At 39.1% G+C, this 21,614-nt stretch overlaps 1 protein-coding gene across 3 annotated transcripts in view; it reads right to left on the bottom strand.

Moving 5' to 3' along the window:
* Positions 1-344: 344 nt before the first annotated feature.
* ttc27 (tetratricopeptide repeat domain 27) overlaps positions 345-21,614 on the bottom strand; it is a 728,099-nt gene continuing 706,829 nt past the window's right edge. For all 3 annotated transcript variants that reach the window (XM_025897217.1, XM_025897216.1, XM_025897218.1), the window contains 5 exons: positions 21,024-21,189; positions 9,073-9,270; positions 7,191-7,302; positions 3,114-3,214; positions 345-2,234 (listed from right to left, as the gene is read on the bottom strand). In XM_025897217.1, coding sequence (XP_025753002.1) covers positions 2,109-2,234; positions 3,114-3,214; positions 7,191-7,302; positions 9,073-9,270; positions 21,024-21,189 — 703 coding nt within the window. In that variant the 3' untranslated portion in view covers positions 345-2,108. The remainder of the gene's footprint in view (positions 2,235-3,113; positions 3,215-7,190; positions 7,303-9,072; positions 9,271-21,023; positions 21,190-21,614) is intronic.

Raw genomic sequence — 21,614 nt, 5'->3', positions numbered from 1 at the left:
TCCTTCCAGTTGAGGAAACAAATTGTGGTCTCCTCCCTGTGTGAACTGCAGGGAAATGGGATGCGTGTGTGTGTGTGCTCACCATGTCGGATGAGTTGGGAAATGATCTCGCAGAGCATAATAGCGTGGCTCATGGTTTTTAATAGCCTTTTTATATCTTAGAACACAATGGGTGGAGGTGGTGTTTGGGAGCTGAGTACTAAACTCGGGTAGTTAAGAGATTCAGGAGAAAGGTAAGTCTGTTTCCCTAGTATACAATTTGTCTTTATACAACCAATTCTTTAAGAGATAAGACTTGGTGTTAGGAATCAATTTCATTTAAATATTCATGAAGGACGAAGAAAGCCAATCATTTTGATTTATTCTGGAAAGAACTTACACTACAGCTACAATATTAAAACAACTCCAGTTTAATAAAACATTCTGCTTGGACGTTTTTTAATTGCTGCCATTTATGTAACTATCACCTTGTTGCTGACATAAGCACCTTAATAGCAGCCTCGCCTTTCTTAATATGACTCGCTGTACTGTTGTGCCTTTTGGATCATTTTTTAATGTAATTATACAGCAAATAATTTGACTCTGTAGAATGTGCAAGAGGTCTCTGCTTAAGCTTTGATGTGTACATTTACAGGACTTTACTAGTCTGTTAGTTACTGTTGTATAAAGCGCTTTGAGTGCTCAGGTAGAGTAGAAAAGCGCTATATAACCAGTCTATTTTCCATTTACCAATTAGCATGTAAAGTCTATGTATGCAAGTTGTTAACCTAGTGTTAGTTTATAGAATAGCACACCACTATCTCATACAAATCTAGTCGTAGCAACTATTTGGATAAATACATGTATTATTGGCTGAATGGGAAAGACAAGACAAACACCAATACATTTGTTTGTTTATTCCAGGCTGGTTAACATTAGTACTATTTCCTAGTTGACTATAAAATTCTATTAGCATGACTAGAGCTATACTGGCTTCCCTTCATTTATTCAAAATCCTGCTCCTCACATACAAGGTCTTTAATGATCAGCCCCCATCTTATCTTAACGACCCTATAGTACCATATCAACCCATTAGTGCACTTCCCTCTCGGACTGCAGGCTTACTTCAGATGAGGTAGGGCTGGATCAGGTGACCCTGAATCCTTCCTTAGTTATGCTGCAATAGGTATAAGCTGCTGGGGGATCAGTCACCTTTCTCACTCACTATGTGTTAATAGACCTCTCTGCACTGAATCATTACTTGTTATTAATCTCTGGCTCTCTTCCACACCATGTCTTTGTCCTGTCTTCCTCCCCTCACCCAAACTGGTTGCAGTAGATGGCCATCCATCCCTGAGGCTGGTTTTGCTGGAGTTTTCTTCCCGTTAAAAGGGAGTTTTTTGTTCCCACTGTCGTTAAAGTGCTTGCAAATAGGTGGTATAAATAAAATTAAATTGAACTGAATAGTTATAACAAAAGAAAGAGCATAGATTTAAGCTTTTTAGAGTATGCATCTTGAAATATGTCAGACAAAGAAGTTGGAATAGCGGCTCGATTTTTCTTCATGTTCTGTTCTGCAGAAATTACCACAATGGGTGCAGTAACCTACTGTACCAATCACATTATTACACTTTAGGTCTATTTTTACTACATTTACACTTGTCTGTACAGTGGATGAGAGAGGGATCTAAATATTTACAGATACAGATGACCTAAAGCTGGATCCTGTCCCTGAGAGCCTTCTGCTGCTGCTCAACTTATTCTGTATGAATGCAGCTTCAAAATCTGTCAACTGATCACTTTGTTTATCACAGATAAAGGTGATTTTATCACTTCATTTACAAAAAAAAAAAAAAAAAAAAATCAAAGCAAGCATTCAAATTTTTAACATTGTATTTTAAGATGCCATCCAGTCAGTGTTTACATTTCAAAGTGGACATAAAGGTATAAAAATAGGATTACAAATTCAGTCCTTTGCCTTTCTTTATTTAACAGGTTCAGTAATACACTGTGATGATAACTGCAGGTGTAGAGCCTGTTTAGGTCTTTATTACTGAGTCTTACTGAGGACCCCTGAGAACCAAAGGCTCTATCTTTTGCCACAAAAGGGCCATATTAGATATGGATGGTCACTGTGACTGGTTACACAGCTTCCCACTCAGATCCTGCAGCTCGGTGATGACTTGCTCCAGAGCAGAAGCGCCGTCCTGCAGCTCAGCATGGATCTTTCCTGTGGCCACGTCTGTGTGCATTTGCTGGAAGACGTATACAATGGAAGAGTCGATTATAAAGTAATTAATGTTAACTTATACCACTGAGAAGAATGACTTAACAACCCAAACGCCTATGTCTATAAATCTTCACGTCTGACATTTGTCTTGATCGCCTCCTGGATGAGTTTGTTCAGACAGAACAGATGATTTGAATGGTGTCACAACCTGGTAAAGATTTTGTGTCAGGCTGCATGCTGACAACATCTGCATGAGCATGTGCTGCCACCGTCACTTACTAAGTGAAGACCACGAGCTAAAGAGGTTCTGGACACCTTATTGTTATCAAGCCAAGAGACACGCGAGCCTATCCCATCTGCTACAGGGTGAGGCTATAACCTAAACAAGCCAACTTTTCTTCTGATTGGCTGCCCCTGGTGAACTGAGGCAGGAAGGTGTGGCTTTCTTGCTCATAGCCAAAGCTGTACACCTTGAATGAGCTTATAAGAATGCCCATTCTTACTAACATCATGGAGAGCCAAGAGCAGAAAGAAAATGAATCAGTGGCCATAGCACTCTGAAACCTGAGCTTTTACTTATATGGATGGTATGAAAATTTACTTCTGTTTTAATATCAGCGTCTAATATTGGTATACAATATACATTAAATATCTGTAAACAAAGGGAAATACAAAATAGGTGCAAACAAGGTTTAGTGTTTTAATTTTCAGAAGTACTGACAAGCAGTAGGAACTACCAGAAAACATCACTGAAAGAGGTCCTTAAAGGAGCAATTTCTACAGTACGAACACACACAGTAGGACAGGCTAACCTCAATCCTCCTCCTAGTTCCTGATCCGAAAAACTGTCTATAAAGTGAGGCAGATATCTGCTTCATGCTAAGTGGGGGTCTCTTAATGTTACCTTGGCTTTGGTGGCCAGACTCCTGAGACTGAGGCGTGTAGAGGACAGTATCTGAAGAGCTTCTGTTGGATTACTCTTCTTCACACTGCAACTGAGTGCCACTGTGATACAGAGAAAGAGAGACTTAGAGAATGCAGGGAAAAGCTTCTGCATCCAAGCATAGACGTAGCATTTAGAAAGTCAGAAATCAGATTTATTACCATAGCAGTTAATTCTTTGGGATCACCATGCACAAGCACAAATATCCAAGATGGGAATCCAAAAGGTGTCTTCCAAAACCCTCAAAAGTGCTCTATTTCATTGCTTGTGTGAGCTGTATCACTGGAGTGTGTTTGGACCATTTTGCAACCCACAAGTATGCCCTCAACATGGAGGGGATTAGGGATTAAAGGGATTAGAAGAAGTTTCAACCAAGACTTGTAATCAAGTAACAGCAACACATTTTCTAAACTCACCAGGAAGTACTATTATGCTATCTTTTCTCCAAGCCCAAGAATAAAGGGAGCTTTATTCTTCTGTCTTTAAACAAAAGCAAAATCTAATCATACAGATGGCGACACTTGAGTTATTCTCCATTTCAGATTGATTTCAGGGCATTTCTACTGTATAACAGTGTCAAGCTCACTTTCTGGCGAATGTTTACCTCTATTGGAGTATTTCATAGAGTTTGTATTTAATCAACTGTGTGAGAACTTGGCTTTGTGTTTGGTCTGAAAACATAATAAAAATACTATACTAGTATATTCCTTAGTTTTGTCTCATTTGTCAACAAATACAATCTCTTAACTTTTTAGTACTTTGGGGAATCCTAGTGGTGGGAATGAGAATCAGCACCTCCAAATCTGACGCCATGCTCCATAGCCAGAAAAGGGTGGATTCCCCATTCTGGGTCAGAGACGAGTTCCTGCCCCAAGTGGAGGAGTTTAAATGTCTTGGGGTCTTGTTGACGAGTGACGGGAGAAGAGAGCGGGAGATGAACAGACGAATTGGTGCTGCGGCTGCAGTGATGCGGATGTTGTACCAGTTCATTGTGGGGAAGAGAGCGCCGAGTGTAAAAGCGAAGATCTCAATTTACTGGTCGATCTACATCCCTACCCTCACATATGCCCACGAGCTGTGACTGATAGAACGAGATCGCGGATACAAGCAGTGGAAATGGGCTTTGTCCGAAGGGTGGCTGGCCTCTCCCTTAGAGATAGGGTGAGGAGTTAGGGGCTCAGAGCAGAACTGCGACCTGGCCCCGGATAGTGGAAGAAGATGGATGGAGGGAATCCAAGATTCAAGTGTGGCTGATGTTTGTAGCTTTCCCAAAATGTTTTGTAATTTTTAAGTATCCCAGAAGTTAATTTCTGTACTCAAACACTATTAGTGTACTTGGACTTAGGCTGTATAGCTTCTGCTTAAACACAAAAACGTCTGGTTGATAAAACTCTTGATCACCTCCCTGATTAAAGCTGCTGTTGTTCAGTTGTTCAGTTTGGACGCTTTCATTTAACAGTAATTGTTCCACCCCTTTTCCATCAGTGGACACTATAAGAATTTATGCTAGCCAATTCCAGGGGTTTTTCCTTGAAATTTTAATTTTTTACATCATTGACTTCTAGTTACAGCTTCTAGTGTTGCATTGACAAAAAAAATCCCAATGTAATTTCACACATTTTAAATCAGGTCGGGGGGAGATACCATCATGTCCACACTGTGAGATTAGGTACCAATCCCAAAGAACAGGTAATACGTCCAACGCACTAAATGCCTCGAGAACAGCTGACCGAAAAGAGAAGCTTGTGCCAAAGATCTGGTCCTCCATGCCCAACTGCCAATACTACATGAAGTAACAGGCCCCATCTTACTTAGATCTCATACTACCATATCACCTCAATACAACACTTTACTCTCAGTTTACTTGTGAGAGCAAAAAACTACATTAATGTGGAGTTTTGTAACACTATCAGTTTCACGTGGGTGAAAATCATCTGACAGTGTTCTAGGGTTAACAGTAGAATGGGAGGCAGAGGCTTCAAGTTCCTCTGTGGAACCGGCACCCGGTTTGTATTTGGGAGACAAACTGGGCGCTTACATTTTTTTAAAGCTTATTGGTAGGAATGGATCAGGTGACCCTGAACGCTTACTTAATCCCAATACATCACAAGAGTATTCACAGCACTTTACTTGTTTGTCGTTTTGTCGTGTAAGGGAGGTGATCAAGAGTTTTATCAACCAGATGTTTTTGTGTTTAAGCAGAAGCTACACAGCCTAACTCCAAATGTTGCATGTTAAAGCCTCAAGTCTAACTATTTTTGAACAGGTTCTTCCATTCTTCTTTGCAGAACCTCTCGAGCTGCATTAGGTTAGATGCAGAGCGTCATTGCACAGCCATTTTCAGATCGCTCCAGATATGATCACTCGGGTCTGGACTCTGGCTGGGCCACTCAAGAAATGTTCAGAGTGGTCCTGAAGCCAATCCACTGTTATCATGGCTGCGTGCTCTTGGCATATAAACCTTCGGCCAAGTCCGGCCTAGTGAGCACTCTGGAGCAGCTTATCATCAAGGCTCTCTGTACATGACTGCATTCATTTTTCCCTTGATCTCACATCCCCACAGCATGTGGATATGTACCAGCGATGGTATTGAGCAGATGAGCGGTGCCCAGTTTCCTTGAGACAGGACACTTTCATTTAAGCCAAAGAGTTCACTCGTTGTGGCCGGGTGGGGCAGTGCCAGGAAGCCTAGCAGGGCAGCTGGGTCTGATCAGGCTCTCCCTATATCAGGAGGTCATTGAGCTGAAAAGCTGCACAGCACCCCAAAAACTAAAAGCACTCTAAGTAAAAAGTCACCAATTCTGCAATATTGTGTACGTGAATTAAAATTGAATTTATTTCCATCCATCCATCCATTCGCTTCCGCTTATCCTTTTCAGGGTCGCGGGGGGCGCTGAAGCCTATCCCAGCTGTCATAGGGCGAGAGGCGGGGTACACCCTGGACAGGTCGCCAGTCTGTCGCAGGGCTAACACACAGGGACAATTTATTTCCATTTTGAAAAAATGACAAAATGTGGAACAAGTGTTGTGGATACTTTCCAGATGCACTGGATATATAATTTATCTTTTTGGTATTTAGAATAATTCATTTGTTGTTTTTATCTTAGAGGATGTAAGGGTTCCTCTTTCAGATAATAAAACATTGTAAGTAAGTAAAATTTATTTATATAGCACTTTTTAAAACAGGAAGTTATTTCAAAGTGCTTCACATGGGAATAAAAGCATGGAATGGTTAGAAGACCAATATCAGTGGATCTAAGGATCCGGTTTGGAGAATACGGTTGGAGAAGCTCAGTGATTTAAATGGGGGCCTCACCTTGTAGGGACATGAACGGAAAGTGAGCATTTTAAACTGATATCTATACTCAACCGGAAGCCCGTGCAAGGATTTTAACACAGGGGTGATATGGGAGAATTTTGGTTTGAACATTGGTTTGAAGAGAGCTTGCAGGTGAGCAGATGGTACTGTGATCCTGGTAGAATCAGATGATCAGAAGTACCTCTATAATGCTGCATCACAGACAGCATACCAAAAAAACACAGACTATACGTAGCATGAGGCACTGATCATTATTATTATTATTATATTGAATAAAAATATTAACTAAACTAATGTAGTCTTATGTACAAAAATCCGGTCTTATTCACTGACAATCAAATCTAACACACAAGTATTTAAAAGTATTTAAAGTATTTAAAAGTGAAGGGATTTGAATTGTGTTTTAAAGAACCCAAACATCACACCCAAGAACATGGCTAAAATTAGTTGAGGGAAGAGGGATAAACTGATGGAGAATGCAAACACATTTAATACCTCACAGCATCATTATTATTTTCAAAGTCACTTCTGATTGCCTCTCTCCAGTGTTTAACCCTATGAATCTGTCTTACTGTAATGAAAACATCAAAGGTTTGAGGAGATTATCATCTAAACTGTAATCAGAGATATCGCTTTTCCAACTCATCGCCATCCTTTCATCTTCTCTGTTCCTCTAAGAAATGGCTATGAGGGCATACAGAGCTGGGTGGTGAGCTAACCTTCTCCCATGTGGACAGCTTGTTTGATCACCTCCTTGAAGAGAGCAGGTTCTTTCTCCCAACCGCCTCCCTGAACCTCACAGCGATGGGCCTTGGACAGGAACTGCAGCGCCTAGAAAAACAAAACAAAACAAAACAAAACAAAACAAAACACAGAAGCTGCAGTACCTTTCTGGTAGTCAAATGCAGCCCCCACTTTTACCCTTGACTTTTTTTAAAAAATTTCCAAACAAGGAGACTGTTGGAAACCAAAAGTAACAAAAGAGTGAATAAATGATGGTGATTCATGAGGAGTACTCAAGGAATTTATAAGAGACCTTCTGTTAGCCAAATATCCACTAGATCATTAGGTAGCCAAACATACAAACGGGTGTTTTTTCAAAGCCATCTATTGCCACTTTGTGTGGCTCAACTAAATACATGATTCAACCAGCAAAGTTAAACAACAGGGATTACACTACAGATTTGACTTGTGAGGCCATCATGGTAACATTCTTCCACCATATGCTTATGAGGTTTGTAAATGTTATCTTAATGTTCAAATGTGTTTTTCATGTCGTATATTACATGAGTCAGTGGCATTCTGTTAGTACAGGGAACCTTGCATTATTTTATTTTGTAAAATAAAATAAATTTAAGTATAAATAAAAATAAAAAAAGCTCCACACCAGTCTGCATCCATCCTTTACATTACCCCAATCTTGTGGCAGAATGTAAAGGACAACAGGCTATTGTTGCTGAAAGTTGGGCTTGTTTCATACTGATACATACCATGGCAGTCTCCATTTATGGGTGTGTTCATCTCACTGTGTTAATCACTGGATCTGGACAAGCTGAGAGGCCAGCAGCTTTTTTCTAATGATTTGCACATACTTATTTTGGATAAATCTTTGGTCTTTCACGGTAAACTCAAATGAAACCAGCATGTACAAGCTGCTGTTGGCTGTGCTTTCACTGCTCTGAGATCAGCTACAATCTACACTTGGTATGGAAAAACAACTAGCATAAGCACTTTCAGATTAGTGATGTCAATTTATTTAGTTGATTAAATAAGTTTAACCCTCCTAGATATGGACATTTAACCACGCCGCACAATCCTCAAGCCTTTTCATTTAGCTGATGTTTTTGATTAATATATATTAATATAATTTTTTAAAATCAAGATTTAGCCTGTGTTTCTAAGCTTAGCAACAACCTTTTTCCCCCAGAGATCTGTGGTCCTTAAAAGGTTAAACGATTGACTTATGATTTAAAGAATAAGAATTTAGAATTCTTTAGTCAGGAAGGAGTGCAGAAAGGTGAAGATGTCTAAGCAGAGTGCTGAAAGGCACAAATTCAATTCAATACAATTTATTTATATAGCACCAAATCACAACAACAGTTGCCTCAAGGTGTTTTACAATGTAAGCTAAAGACCGTACATTAATAGAAAGAAAAACAAATGGTATGTTTTAATTTAATCTAATTTATCTAAGATGATGACAAATGTTTGTATTGGGGATTATCTTTCTGTAAAAGTCACTGCATGCCACTGATTTAAGTGCATTTAGTTTTTATTAATGCTCACTTTGGTTTTTTATATAAACAACTGCCAGATGAAAATGAACTTGTATATAAAGTTGTTTTCTGCAGATGAGTGGAGAGCAACATCAGAAAAAAGAGAGCTCACAATTGGAAATTTCAGCAATAAGCGTGCCTCAATCCAGTTTCTGCATTACCTGTTAGGAAACAAACCCTTTGGAATCACAAGCTTTGAATGAAGAGCCGGTCCGACCCTTTGTATAGTAGAAACTGGTAGATCCAAGACTTGTTAGAATAAAAAAAAAACAAAAACCCCACAAACAAACAAACAAAGAAAAACATGCGAGTGCATGTTACCGACCTTGTCGTTGTTTTCTGGGTTGGAGCTGTGGCCGTCACCATACAGCAGGGCATACTGTCGCCATATCTCAGCGTCACTGCTGTGGCGAGAACTGACCCGACCTAGGAGCTCCTTCAGTTTGGACTGGAGGGCTCCTGCCTGCTCACCTTGGCTGTCTGTCAAGTTCTCAACAACTGCTTTCACCAAGATCTGCAGAATCTGACAGGAAAAAAAAAAAGTTTAAACATCATGGAAGATCTGATTTACTGATTTCAATGTGTTGCTACATCGTTTAATCACTGTTAATCCAACCAGCAACGTTGCTCAAGATCATTAAAACTCCAATGACTGGTTTTTCCGGGGACTTCCGGTTTAGCGAGCAACCAAGATGGACGTGTAGTTGGGTGCCTGGCAGCAAACTCTTCCAATTAACCCCCCAAATTCAAGAATATAAACAATCCTGATTGGGATGAGTGGGGGTGCGAAGACTAGAAGTCACACAAAACGAGCAGCATACCAAGAACATAAGGAAATGGATAACGCTGATCAACAACGGGACTCCGAGAGCGTTAGCGCAATGCTAAAAGATATCAAGATGGAACTGCAAACATTTCGTACTGAAAGTAAGCAAGATATGCAAAAAATGAGAGAGGAGCTGAGACAAGACGTGAGAGCTGAATTGGCATCACTGAAAGCAGAAGTCTACCAGAGCATTTCTGCAAACACCGAAAAAGCTAACTCACTTGAATGCAAGCTAATGGAAGCAGAGACACGAATCGCGGAAGCAGAGACATTAAACGCAGCCATGAAAGACGCTTTAATCAAAGTTATGGGAAACTATAAATCCATACAAAGAAAGATGACAGATCTGGAAGGACGATCCAGAAGGAATAACATTCGACTCTATGGAGTCCCGGAAGGAGCAGAAGGTGATTCGATGCCACAGTTTGTGGAGGAATTACTGAAAAAAGCCCTTTCATTGCCACATGATATGAGCCTACGGATACAACGAGCCCATAGAGCTTTGACGGGAAAACCGGGTCAGAATGCGCCGCCCAGGTCAATAATAATAAATTTCCAGGAATATATACGCAAGGAGGACATCTTAAAAAGAGCCTGGGCTGGTAAAGTCGTGTACGAAGGTCAGCATATATCGTTTGACCATGACTATGCTACAGAGGTGGCCCAGAAGCGTCGGGAATACGGGAACATCAAAAGGGCATTGAAAGAAAAAGGCGTCAGATTCCAAACACCGCTCGATAAAATTCGTATCCATTGGGATACGGGTGTATGCACCTACGGCAGCGCACGGGAAGCTGTGCTTGAGTTGAGAAAGAGAGGATACACCGTGCAGCTGCCAGGAGCAGATTCAATGGATTTGGGACCGGAGATGGAGCGTCTGTCACGAGCTACACTATGGCAGTGAATCGACACGATAAGAGGACAGTATATGCTGCTTCCATAGGGGATGAGGATATCATCTACGTCACTTAAGGTATCGATTACACTTTCATCGAGATATTTAAGTTTAAGAGCCACGAGTTTTAAACTACTGACTATTCAAGTTTTTTTTTTCCCCCATACCTGATACTGTCAATTCCGTTTTTGTTTTTTACCTGAGAGTGACAATTTATTTTCACGCGTGAGAGTGATGATCAAAAAGAGTGCCTCATTGAATAGTTTAATACAAATAAATAGACTTCGCTGTGACCTTAAATATTTCTGCCAGAGGTCGTTGGACTTTTGGATGTGTGAAACATTACGTATCACCGCCAAGGAGGGGCCCTCTGTGAAGAGACTTTCTCCTCAGCCTGCCAACGGGGACTCAGGGTGGGAGGTATTCACCCCAATGTGGAAGTCGGGTGTTGTAGGGTTTGTTTACTTTTTTTTTTTTCATCGTTGTATTGTTTTATGGTAGCTGGCCAAATGTTAAGGCCACAATTTTTTGTTGTCTGGAGAATTATGACCCACAATTGTGCAGATTATGTCTTTACATAATATTAAACTGGTGTCACTAAATGTGAATGGATTGAATAATCCAATCAAAAGAAGTAAGGTGGTAGCAAAACTCAAAAAGGAAAAGGCACAGGTAATATTCTTGCAGGAGACACACCTGCCTCCACAGGAACATGAAAAATTGAAAAGATTTGGCTATAAAAACACTTATTATAACTCTTATAGACAAAGTCAGAAAAGAGGAGTAGCTACTTTAATAGCAAACTCTGTCCAATTTGAATGTCACAGAGAGGTGTCTGATAAGGAAGGTAGATACTTATTAATTAAAGGGAAATTGGAAAATAAACTAGTTACCCTGGTCAATATCTATGCCCCACCAGGAAGTGAGAAAAGTGATTTCAAAGATTTATTCAATGTAGTGACACAAGAATCTGAAGGTCTGGTGGTATGCACAGGGGACTACAATGTTGTGTTAAACCGGAACATCGACACAACCAGTGTTGCAACATGTAAACATCGCCTGACAAATTTTATGAACACAATATTACAGGAGGTGGGATTGATTGATGTATGGAGAACACGCAACCCTCAAACTAGGGACTACACCCATTACTCTGTCCCTCACGCTACATATTCTAGAATTGATTATTTTCTAATTAGTATTGAAGAAATTCATAATGTTACAGAATGCAAAATTGGTGTGGCCGATGTTTCAGATCACAGTTTGATTAGTCTAGAACTCAGCCTTAATAAGAGGAAAATATATACAGCATGGAGACTTAATTTGGGTATTCTAAATAGGGATGAATATGTTAAGAAAATCAAAGAGGACATTAAAACGTATATAGAAGACAATGATACTGGAGATGTGAGCCCAATCATACTTTGGGATGCACTAAAGACAGTTTTACGGGGAAAACTAATAGCTGCACAAAAAAAAAGTGCGACTGGCTCTATATAAAAATTTAACAGAAAAACTTAATCGTCTCGAGAAGGAGCACAAACCATCAAAAAATTCACTAATTCTAGAAGAAATATCAGATATTAGAAACCAAATTGATGAATTACTAAAAGAAGAAGTAGAAAAAAAGGCTAGGTTTATGCAACAAACTTATTACGAATCAGGGCCTAAAGCAACTAAAATACTTGCAAGAAGACTGCGTAAAAAGCAGACATCAATGATTATTAACAAAGTAAGAAACTTAGACAGTAACAAACTACATTATATGCCCAATGAGAGAGAAAATGAGTTTAAAAAATACTACACGAGACTGTACTCACAACCGGCTGCTGCAGACCTTGAGACAATTAAAAATTTTCTTGATCCGCTCGACTTGCCCTCTATAGGGGATACCCAAAACAAATTATTGATTTCACAGATTACTGATAAGGAATTAGATACAGCTATTGTCGAGCAGAAAACAAACAAAGCCCCAGGAAGTGACGGCTTTCAGTCTGAATTTTATAAAGTGTTCAAAGAAGAACTCAAGCCACTTCTTCTATCCTGCTTTAACTGGACTCTGAAACAGGGAATAGCCCCACCATCATGGGGAGAAGCCATCATCACAATTTTACCTAAAGAAGGTAAGAACAAAGAGTATTGCAAGAACTATAGACCCATTTCCCTTCTTAATAATGATTACAAATTGTACGCCTCGATTATTAGCAAAAGACTTCAAAATTTTGTACCAGACTTAATAGAAGTGGACCAAACCGGATTCATTAAGGGGCGTCAGGCACAGGATAATATAAGGAGAGTCCTTCACATTATCGACAATGCAGAAAAGACCAATATCAGTACTGTGTTAATAAGTTTAGATCAAGAAAAGGCATTTGATAGTGTTAGTTGGCTCTTCCTATTTGAAGTATTGAAAAAATTTGGGTTTAGGGACAGTTCAATACAATGTATAAGAACAATTTATAATCAACCTACAGCCAGAATCAAGGTGAATGGTAGCCTGACGGACAGAATTCAGCTACATAGAGGCACTAAACAGGGCTGGGTCTTGTCCCCAATTCTTTTTGCTTTATATGCCGAGCCACTAGCGCAAGCAGTGCGGCAGCACCCAAATCTGGAGGGGGTAACTCTTGCCGGGCAAAAACATCTTATTGGATTATTTGCTGACGATGTCATTGTTTTCTTACGAGATCCTGACAAGTGCTTTCCAATTCTGATGCAACTATTCCATACTTTCGAACACTTGTCGGGCTACAAAATTAATGTATCCAAAACACAAATTCTATCATTCAATTATGCACCTTCTCAAAAGATTAGAGATGAATATAAACTAAATTGGCACTTGAATACCATGAAATATTTGGGTGTAACCTTGACAAAATCATTATCTGATATGTCTGACACAAACTACAATCAGGTGGAGGGTAACATAAAAAAAGACCTAGAACGGTGATTAACAACACCTACAAATTTTTACTCTAGAATTCAAATAATAAAGATGAACGTTCTCCCAAGATTGCTACATATATATATATATATGTTTCAATCACTCCCACTTCCTATACCTCAAAGAAAATTTAAAATATGGGACAAGATGATCTCAAGGTTTATATGGGATGGGAAGAAGCCCAGAACAAGGCTAACAACATTGCAACTCCCGAAGTGTAAGGGAGGGATGGCTTTGCCTAACCTAAGGGAATACTTTTACGCAGCCCAACTTAGACCTCTTGTTGGTTGGTGTAGACCAGAATATGAGTCCCGGTGGAAGGAAATTGAGAAAGAAATTGAGGGAAACAAAATTCAAATTTGTATCTCTGATAAACAATTAATGACCTCTTACAAAAGTAGAATGAATCAAATTGCGAAATTTACATTAGACATATGGCATACAGTAATAGAAAAACATCAGTTAAAAGAACAAGTATTTTTGCTGAGATGGTTTAGACATGATAAAAAATTTATACCGGGACAATTGGACCAAACATTCAAATGGTGGGAGTTAAAAGGGATTACAGCAGTTTGTACTCTAATGAAAAATGGAACACTAATGAGTTTCCAACAATTAAAAAATGAATACAAATTGGAAAATAGAGATTTGTTTAGATATCTGCAAGTTAGGGATTATTGCGTAAAGCAAATAAAGTCTGACTGGTTTGAAAAATCATTGGGTGTTATTGGAATAGTAAAAAATTGCTATGAACATAAACAATTCAAAGCTATTTCCACTTTCTATAGATCATTAGAAGAAGATAGACAGGACACAACCTTTTACCTTAAAAAGAAATGGGAAGCTGAACTGGCCATAACTATAACAGAGAAGGAATGGGTCAGTATGTGCGAAATACAACACAGCACAACGAATTCGCCGTTGTGGAGGGAATTTTGTTGGAAAAATTTGACACGTTTTTACATTACACCCAAAATTAAAAGTAAACAGACCTCAAGTCCACAGAAATGCTGGAGACTGTGTGGAGAAACAGAAGCAGACCATTCACATATATTTTGGAAGTGCATAAAAATTAAAAAGTATTGGGAAGACCTTAAAATGACCATGGATAATATTTTGGGTTATGCACTTCCAAACACCTGCCAAGTGATGTATCTTGGAAACATAAAAGAACAGATACAAAAGGAGGACTTATATCTAGCAAAAATAATTCTAGCCGCAACCAAAAAAGCAATCACAAAGAAGTGGTTACACCCAGACCCTCCCACTCAACGAGATTGGATTAGTATTGTAGAGGGTATCTCAGAGATGGAAAAAATAACATTCAATATTAGATTGATGGGATGCAAATATGATAGACAATGGAGGAAGTGGAAAGCATTCCGAAGTGGCACCAAAACCACAACATAATAAGAAATTTGCATGTGGCAGATGGAAAAAGAAATGTAAACTCCAGAATGTTTTGTGTGTTTGTTTGCTTGTAATTTTCTTTACTTTACTGTATGGTCTTCAATGTTAACTTAAACTAATAAAAATTAAAGTTGAAAAAAAAAAAAACACTCCAATGGCTGAGAGGCTGGATGGAAAATAATGGGCTTATGGGAAATGCGTTTTTCAGTTTTTAAACTTGAATTTGTGATGGTATTACAGAAGACTTTACATAAATAGAGTTACTAGTCTGCTCATAGCTTAATGGTAATTATGCCATTACCACAGTTAGTACAGTTATTAGTACAATAAATAAATAATACATTAAAAAATAAATCAATGAAAAACAACTAACACAAGGCAAAAAACTTCTGCCTGTAATACTTAAGCGTAACCTTGGAAAACAGATGAGTAATCAGAGGCCATTTCCACCAATAGAGTTTTGGTCTGATCATAAACTAAGCCAATCATAAATTTTTAAGTCATTCTAAGTCTGTTGCAACATCTAGGTTTAAGCCACCTTCTTGGTATGACTGGGTGTAAATCTTATGCCTAGCCAGGAGCCAAAGTCAAAATTAGTACCGATATTAGGCATCACATGTTGACTTTACAACAAGCAAACTTTTAGGTGGTAAGGACAAAAAGCCATCAGCTGGACATATACAAACATGAGGCGATTAAAGGTTTCAATAGCTGTCATAGTCAGGTCCCATCTTACCTTAAGGACCTTATAATACGGTATCAAACCATTACAGCACTTTGCTCTGAGACTGCAGGCTTACTTGAGAGTATTCAAAAGGAGAATGGGGCGCCTTTTCTGTGGAAGCAACTCGGTTGCTTCCACAGAAAAGGCGCCAATTCTCTCTTGGATTGGATTCAGGAGACAGACACCTTCTCTACTTTTAAAATTAGGCTTAAAATGTTCCTTTTTGATAAATAGTTAGGGTTGGATGAGGTGACCCTGAATCCTCCATCAGTTACTGTGCAATAAACTTGCTGGTGGCAAGTAAATCATGGAAGATATGATTTACTGATTTGTGTTACTGCACCCGTTAATCACCGTTAATGTACTGGTACAACTTTGCATGTAGGGCCTTTACCTTACAATACTAAGAGAATTTAGGTGACTGTTGTGATTTGGCACTTTCTAGATAAAAATTGACTTGAAATTGATTGAGCCTGGTTCTGTTGCACATTTCTTGCTTTTAAAAGGGATTAAGATTCCTGCTGAAGTATCAGGGTGTGAAATTAGGTGGAAAAGTACTCATTTCTGTGTTGAGAGAAAACAAGAATAACATGGGTAACAGGCAAAACGTTTCTAGGAAGTTCATTTCAAGTTCTATCCACAAATGGAAAAGAAGAAAATCTCCTCCCTGTGCACAGTAACTGTAAGGAAATGAATACATTTGCGTGTATATACCCCATGAAGCACATTCTGCTGCAGATTTCTAGCTGTTAAAAGGGATTTTTTCCTTTCCAGCATCAAGTGCTTGCTTATAGGGGTTTCGTCTAATTGTTGGGGTTTCTCTGTATTATATAGGGTCTTTACCTTACAGTATAAAGGGCCTTGAGGCAACGGTTGCTTCAGTTTGTTACTGTATAAATAAATCTAAAATTAAAATGAAATATCTGAAATATATGTCTGACCTTACTGAAGCGCCATCTCTGCACTGCAGTTTGTGTTGCACCACAACTCAGCCCCCCCTTTTTTTTTTTTTTAAAGTCAGCTAACAAAATTGTATTCATTTTGAATTTTTATTTCTTTGTGCAGTGTGACTCAATGTGTTGTTCTGACATGAGCTTGGCAGAGTCTAATGCGTAACTTTATGCTAACCTTACCGTAACATATGCATAGCATTTCCTTTATCCGTTTCCCTGTGACTGGCACTCGTAAGCTTCGTAGATATCAGGTGTCAGATCATATTCTTAAAAATGTTCTGAAACCCAGTGGCAGAAACCCTGACTGGCATTATTCTCATCCATGGACATATGGAGATTTTCCAAGTTTTCCACCTCAGTGGGCAACAGAGGAGTGAGTGCAGTGTCAGCATCAGTCTGAAGATATTTTGTCTTTCTGGTCATTCATTTGTCAATTTTGCCTCATTGCCCTGAGTCTTATCTACCATTTGATTTCGTTATGATTGACTTTGAGTTCTAATAAATATGGCTCACTAACAAAATGTAATGACTTGTGGCTATAATAGAGCCTAGGTCACAATAACTGGACCATGTTCTGGATTCAAACCCCGACCTGTTAATAGAATTTGACAGACCATTTCTCATATTGACAGTAACATTACTTTAATCTACACAGCCTTTGGTCTTTACAGACACTGTGTGTCCTCAGGAAACACACAAACCAACCGTGTACTTTATAATTCATCCCAGAGGAACCAGGGATAGAACCACCAACCTTCTGATCAGTAGATGACCTGGTCTACCTCCTGAGCTACAGCGACCTCATATGAAAACAGAAAACTCCACAGTGGGACAAGGTGCAGAAGTAAGTCATGGAAACAGACAAAGAGGAGCTGATGATCTGCTGATTTACTTGTGAAATGTAATTAATAAAAAAGAAAAAAGGAAAATAGATTTTCATTATTTTTTAAATTAAGCACTTTAGTAAAGGCACCTTTTAAAAAAGCTTTTATTTTTGAATAATAATTATTATTATTACTGGAGTACCCTCCAGGTTAGTGTTAACATCAAATGAATAACAATTCATTCATTAAAAATATTAATTAAAAGTAAACATTGTTGACATGCTATTGAATTTTTTTGTTGTTTTTTTGACAGTCAGCAGCTATGTTCAGACACTGATACAAGTGGAAGGCTACTTCAAAAATACATTGCACTGAATTATAAAAGCACCTTTGTCTGAGAAAATTTTCTCTAACTGGACCTCCTTAAAAATTTCCTTGCATATCCACATAGAGCAATCCACCATTGCATTTAGCTGTGGTTTTTCTATAAAGTCGGCTTCAAAGATGGAAACAAACCACATTGAACAGATGATGCAGCATGATTAGGCCAGCCAGCAAGCAACCCTTCAATCCCTGAAAAAATACCTTCTCTGCTGAACTCCATCTTATTTCTGCCATCTACCAGTTCCCCAACCCCCACCAGTTAGTGAACCATCTGCCAGGTTGCACTGCAGTCACAATTAAGATAAATCAACTGGAAGTCTATGGAGCAGAGACTGTAACATCATGTTAGACAACCTGCAAAACACTTCAGAGGTGTGCTGACGGACACATCTTCTACATCTGTTCAAACTCCAACACACAAAGTTCCAGGGTAGGCCAAAAAGCACAGACGCAAAGACCCACATGAGATTTTAAGAGGGTAATCTGTGGTTCAGTCCGTTTGTGAATGTAGCAGTGCAATTACATCTGTAAGTATTAGTTTTGGTATTTTTTTACTGTCACTCTGGTGAAAAGTGATATATAAAGGAAAAAACTGAATGAATCGATTAAGATTCCTGTTGAAGTGTCAGGGTGTGAAATTAGGTGGAAAAGTACTAATTTCTGTGTTGAGAGAAAACAAGAAAAATATGGATAACAGGCAAAACGTTTCTAGGAAGTTCATTTCAAGTTCTACCCAAAAATGGAAAAGAAGAAAATCTCCTCCCTGTGCACAGTAACTGTAAGGAAATGAATACATCTGCGTCTATATCTCCCACTTAACCCCGTGAGGCACAAAAGCTGAGCCATGTGACCACCAGCTCCTCTGTCAGTAGCCCTTTCAACATTCCATAGGACGGAATTCTTGGTGGCCCCTCCCAGCTTCTGAGCCTGCAATGAAAAACTAACACAACAAGCACATAAAACGAAATAATGCAAAAATGTTGCTTCTAAATTTGTTACTGTGATCTATTGTAGTTAACATAGTCTGTCACCACCAGTTATGCAAAGCAGCATTTTAATGTGAATCGAAGTAAAAACAGACGGGTAAAAATAGAACTTGACAGCTTTGACAGACTTTTCGGTGATGAACCCAGGGGACAGTACTACATTTTATTAAAGTAGTCATATAAAAATATTTAATCATCTCATACACGCCAGCACACACTGGCCTGGCTGTTGCAAATCGACATTCAACATTGCTTGTGCTGTTTGAAATGTACGTATAAGGGGTGGCGGCACCTGACTTTGGACTGGTTTTAATCGCGTTCCCTTGATGATGATCTGCACGAGTTTGACATGGACATTATAGAAAATACAGAAGACTGCCACATTATCCATTGGTTTCTGAACTTTACCTTTTAAAGCCTTATGTGTTTTTTTTATTCAAATGTTTTTATTACATAAAAAGCACATAAAATTAATTGGAATAATTTAACAAGAAAAAAGATCGAGTAGAGGATTAAAGCAGGAAAAAAGGCAGGAGTTGAATGTAAAGAAAATGCCACAAATGAAGAAGGATGGCTGTCAGAAGCTACTCTTAAGGAAGGGAAACAATCAGGACAGGCAGGTGTATGAATATTACACAGGAACTGGACTGAATATCAACAGCACAGGTCATATGGAATAATGAATCCAAACTGGAAATTTTCAAATCACTGTAAATATGTATAGGTGAGGTCAGGAGAGCATTATAAGTGTCAGCAGCCATCTGTGAAACACAGTGGAGCTTCTATCAAGGTTTAGGGCAGCACTTCAGCCAGTGGCGATGGCGATCTTGTCAAAATTGAAAAAGTTCTATCATCACTGAATTATAAGCATAGAAAAGTACAGTGAAATTCTGATCCACCAGTACCATCTGTAATCCAGGTCAAACAGATTGACCTGGATTTAAAACAAAGTTGAACAGACATGTGGGCAGTCGGTCGGTCACGGCTGGCCTTTGCAAAGCCTGAATCTCAACATTAGTGGAGCAGTGTGGTGTTATCTTGACAGACAATAGAACAAAAGGCAGCCAAGATTCAAGGAAGAGCTTTGGACCATTCTTCGAGAAGCCTGGAGTCAGAGTCAGACTGCAGCTGTTCGGGGACGAATTCTCCCCCCGCCCCCCCAAATTGCACTCCTTAAATGCGCAATTTCATTCTCTTTTCCGCGAAAGGGCTGTGGTGTTAGGTTGTCTGTAGGAGATTGTCAGTCATTATTAAACTGTTCATGAAAACTGTGTTCTGAGAAGATATTTAAAAATGAGGAGGCAAACAGAGAACTAAAGACTGAGTGAGCTGCTCTGAAGCTGCTGCTGACCTTTTCAACCTGTGTGCTTTGACATCTGCTAGCCTTATTGATGAGGCTGACCAGGACACAACCTGCATTAATGATCATTCTGGTTGCTTAAAACAGAGAAGACAAACAGGGACACAACAAAAGAGAGGAAAAAAGAAGATCATGTATTGTGGGATAAATGTGACTCTGTCTGTATATTTAATTCCGAGGCCCACAGGATCTCTGAGTCAGAGCTGTGATTTTTATCCATTCCTATTAGGCTGGAAGATGTCTTCTTTAAAGTTAATTGCTCAAAACTACGTGAGTAAAATGACTGCAGGGCTGAAGCAGACCATTAATAATGGAAATACTACCACTGGCTGTCTCGCCTTGTTTATTCAAAGCTGATGGTTAATTTCTTATTTAGAATTCATCAGTTGCTGTGCAATTAATGAACTGTGACTAAAAGAGGCTTCTCCTTCAGTGTTTCTAAATGACTCGGCATGAGTGACCACAGTGAAAAAGATTAACAGTTTCACCTGCTCGGTGTGTTGTGATTGGACAACAAATCACATCTTCTCCCTCTCACAAAGCTCTGAGACTTTGCACAGAGTAGAAGAGATGGATAAAGCCAAAACGCTGAACTTGAGCCAAGTATTCCATAATTTAGAGAAATGTATATCTTTTGTCTCAAAAGTTCTTCCTTTCAACACAGACAAAGCTTCATTTACAGACGGTCAGTTAATTAGTGCAACTTATTAAGAGCACTGCAAGGTGCTAAGCAAAGGGACCACTTCCTGCTGTCTCATGTGTTCAAGTCAGAGATTTTTATTTGTTATTTTTGACCATGGCGAGCTAAACCTAACAGATTTCAGGAGGCATAGATTGCCCCTGAGAAGCTTTATCCAGCCAGGTATAATTTGTTGTTTGCCAAGCTGTGTCTCATTAGACACGCAGCCTAGAATAAATGTTTTCCCCATACTACATGTAACAAACGAATAGAGTAAGTGCAGCCACGTACCTGGATGTCCTTGTAGTTCTCCCTCAGGTCCATAAGACGGTGGTATGCCTTGATGGCTTCAGCAAAATCTCCAATGTCAGTGCTAACAACAATAAAGTTCTCCCAGATCTGCCAGTGTTCGTAATTACACTTAAGGGCTTCCTGCAGGGTTCGAAAAGCCTTATTTCTGCCAATGACAAAAAGGAGAGACAAGTTAGAATTTGTTCAGCACATTTAATGATCTGAGTTCTAGGAAGTTCTAGGCTTGGTTCATTTCAGAACTGCTTGTACTTAACTGGCAGTAGAACTAACCAGGTATTAATTAAAAACTCGCCTGCTTTGCTTCTGTTTCAGGCCCGAACGGACAGAAGGCTGTTGTCAAGGGCTAAAAGTCTACCTCTGTACCTGAAAAGCCTCTACAATCAGAAATTTAACAAAAACAAACAAACAAACAAAAAAAAAAACAGAGGAGAGGCACGAACATGGGCGGGAATGGAGAACTTTACACTGTCCAGCAAAATGCTAGAGTATTTTGTGCTGTTTGAGCCTTTTAAACATTTTTAATGTATTTGTCTATCTGATGTACTCTGCATTTCAGTTTATCTGTACATT

This window comes from Oreochromis niloticus, linkage group LG13, assembly GCF_001858045.2.
Source record: "Oreochromis niloticus isolate F11D_XX linkage group LG13, O_niloticus_UMD_NMBU, whole genome shotgun sequence".
In the NCBI taxonomy this organism is placed as follows: domain Eukaryota; kingdom Metazoa; phylum Chordata; class Actinopteri; order Cichliformes; family Cichlidae; genus Oreochromis; species Oreochromis niloticus.
Note: the sequence above shows the minus strand (reverse complement) of the source record. Positions and strands in the feature narration are given on the sequence as shown.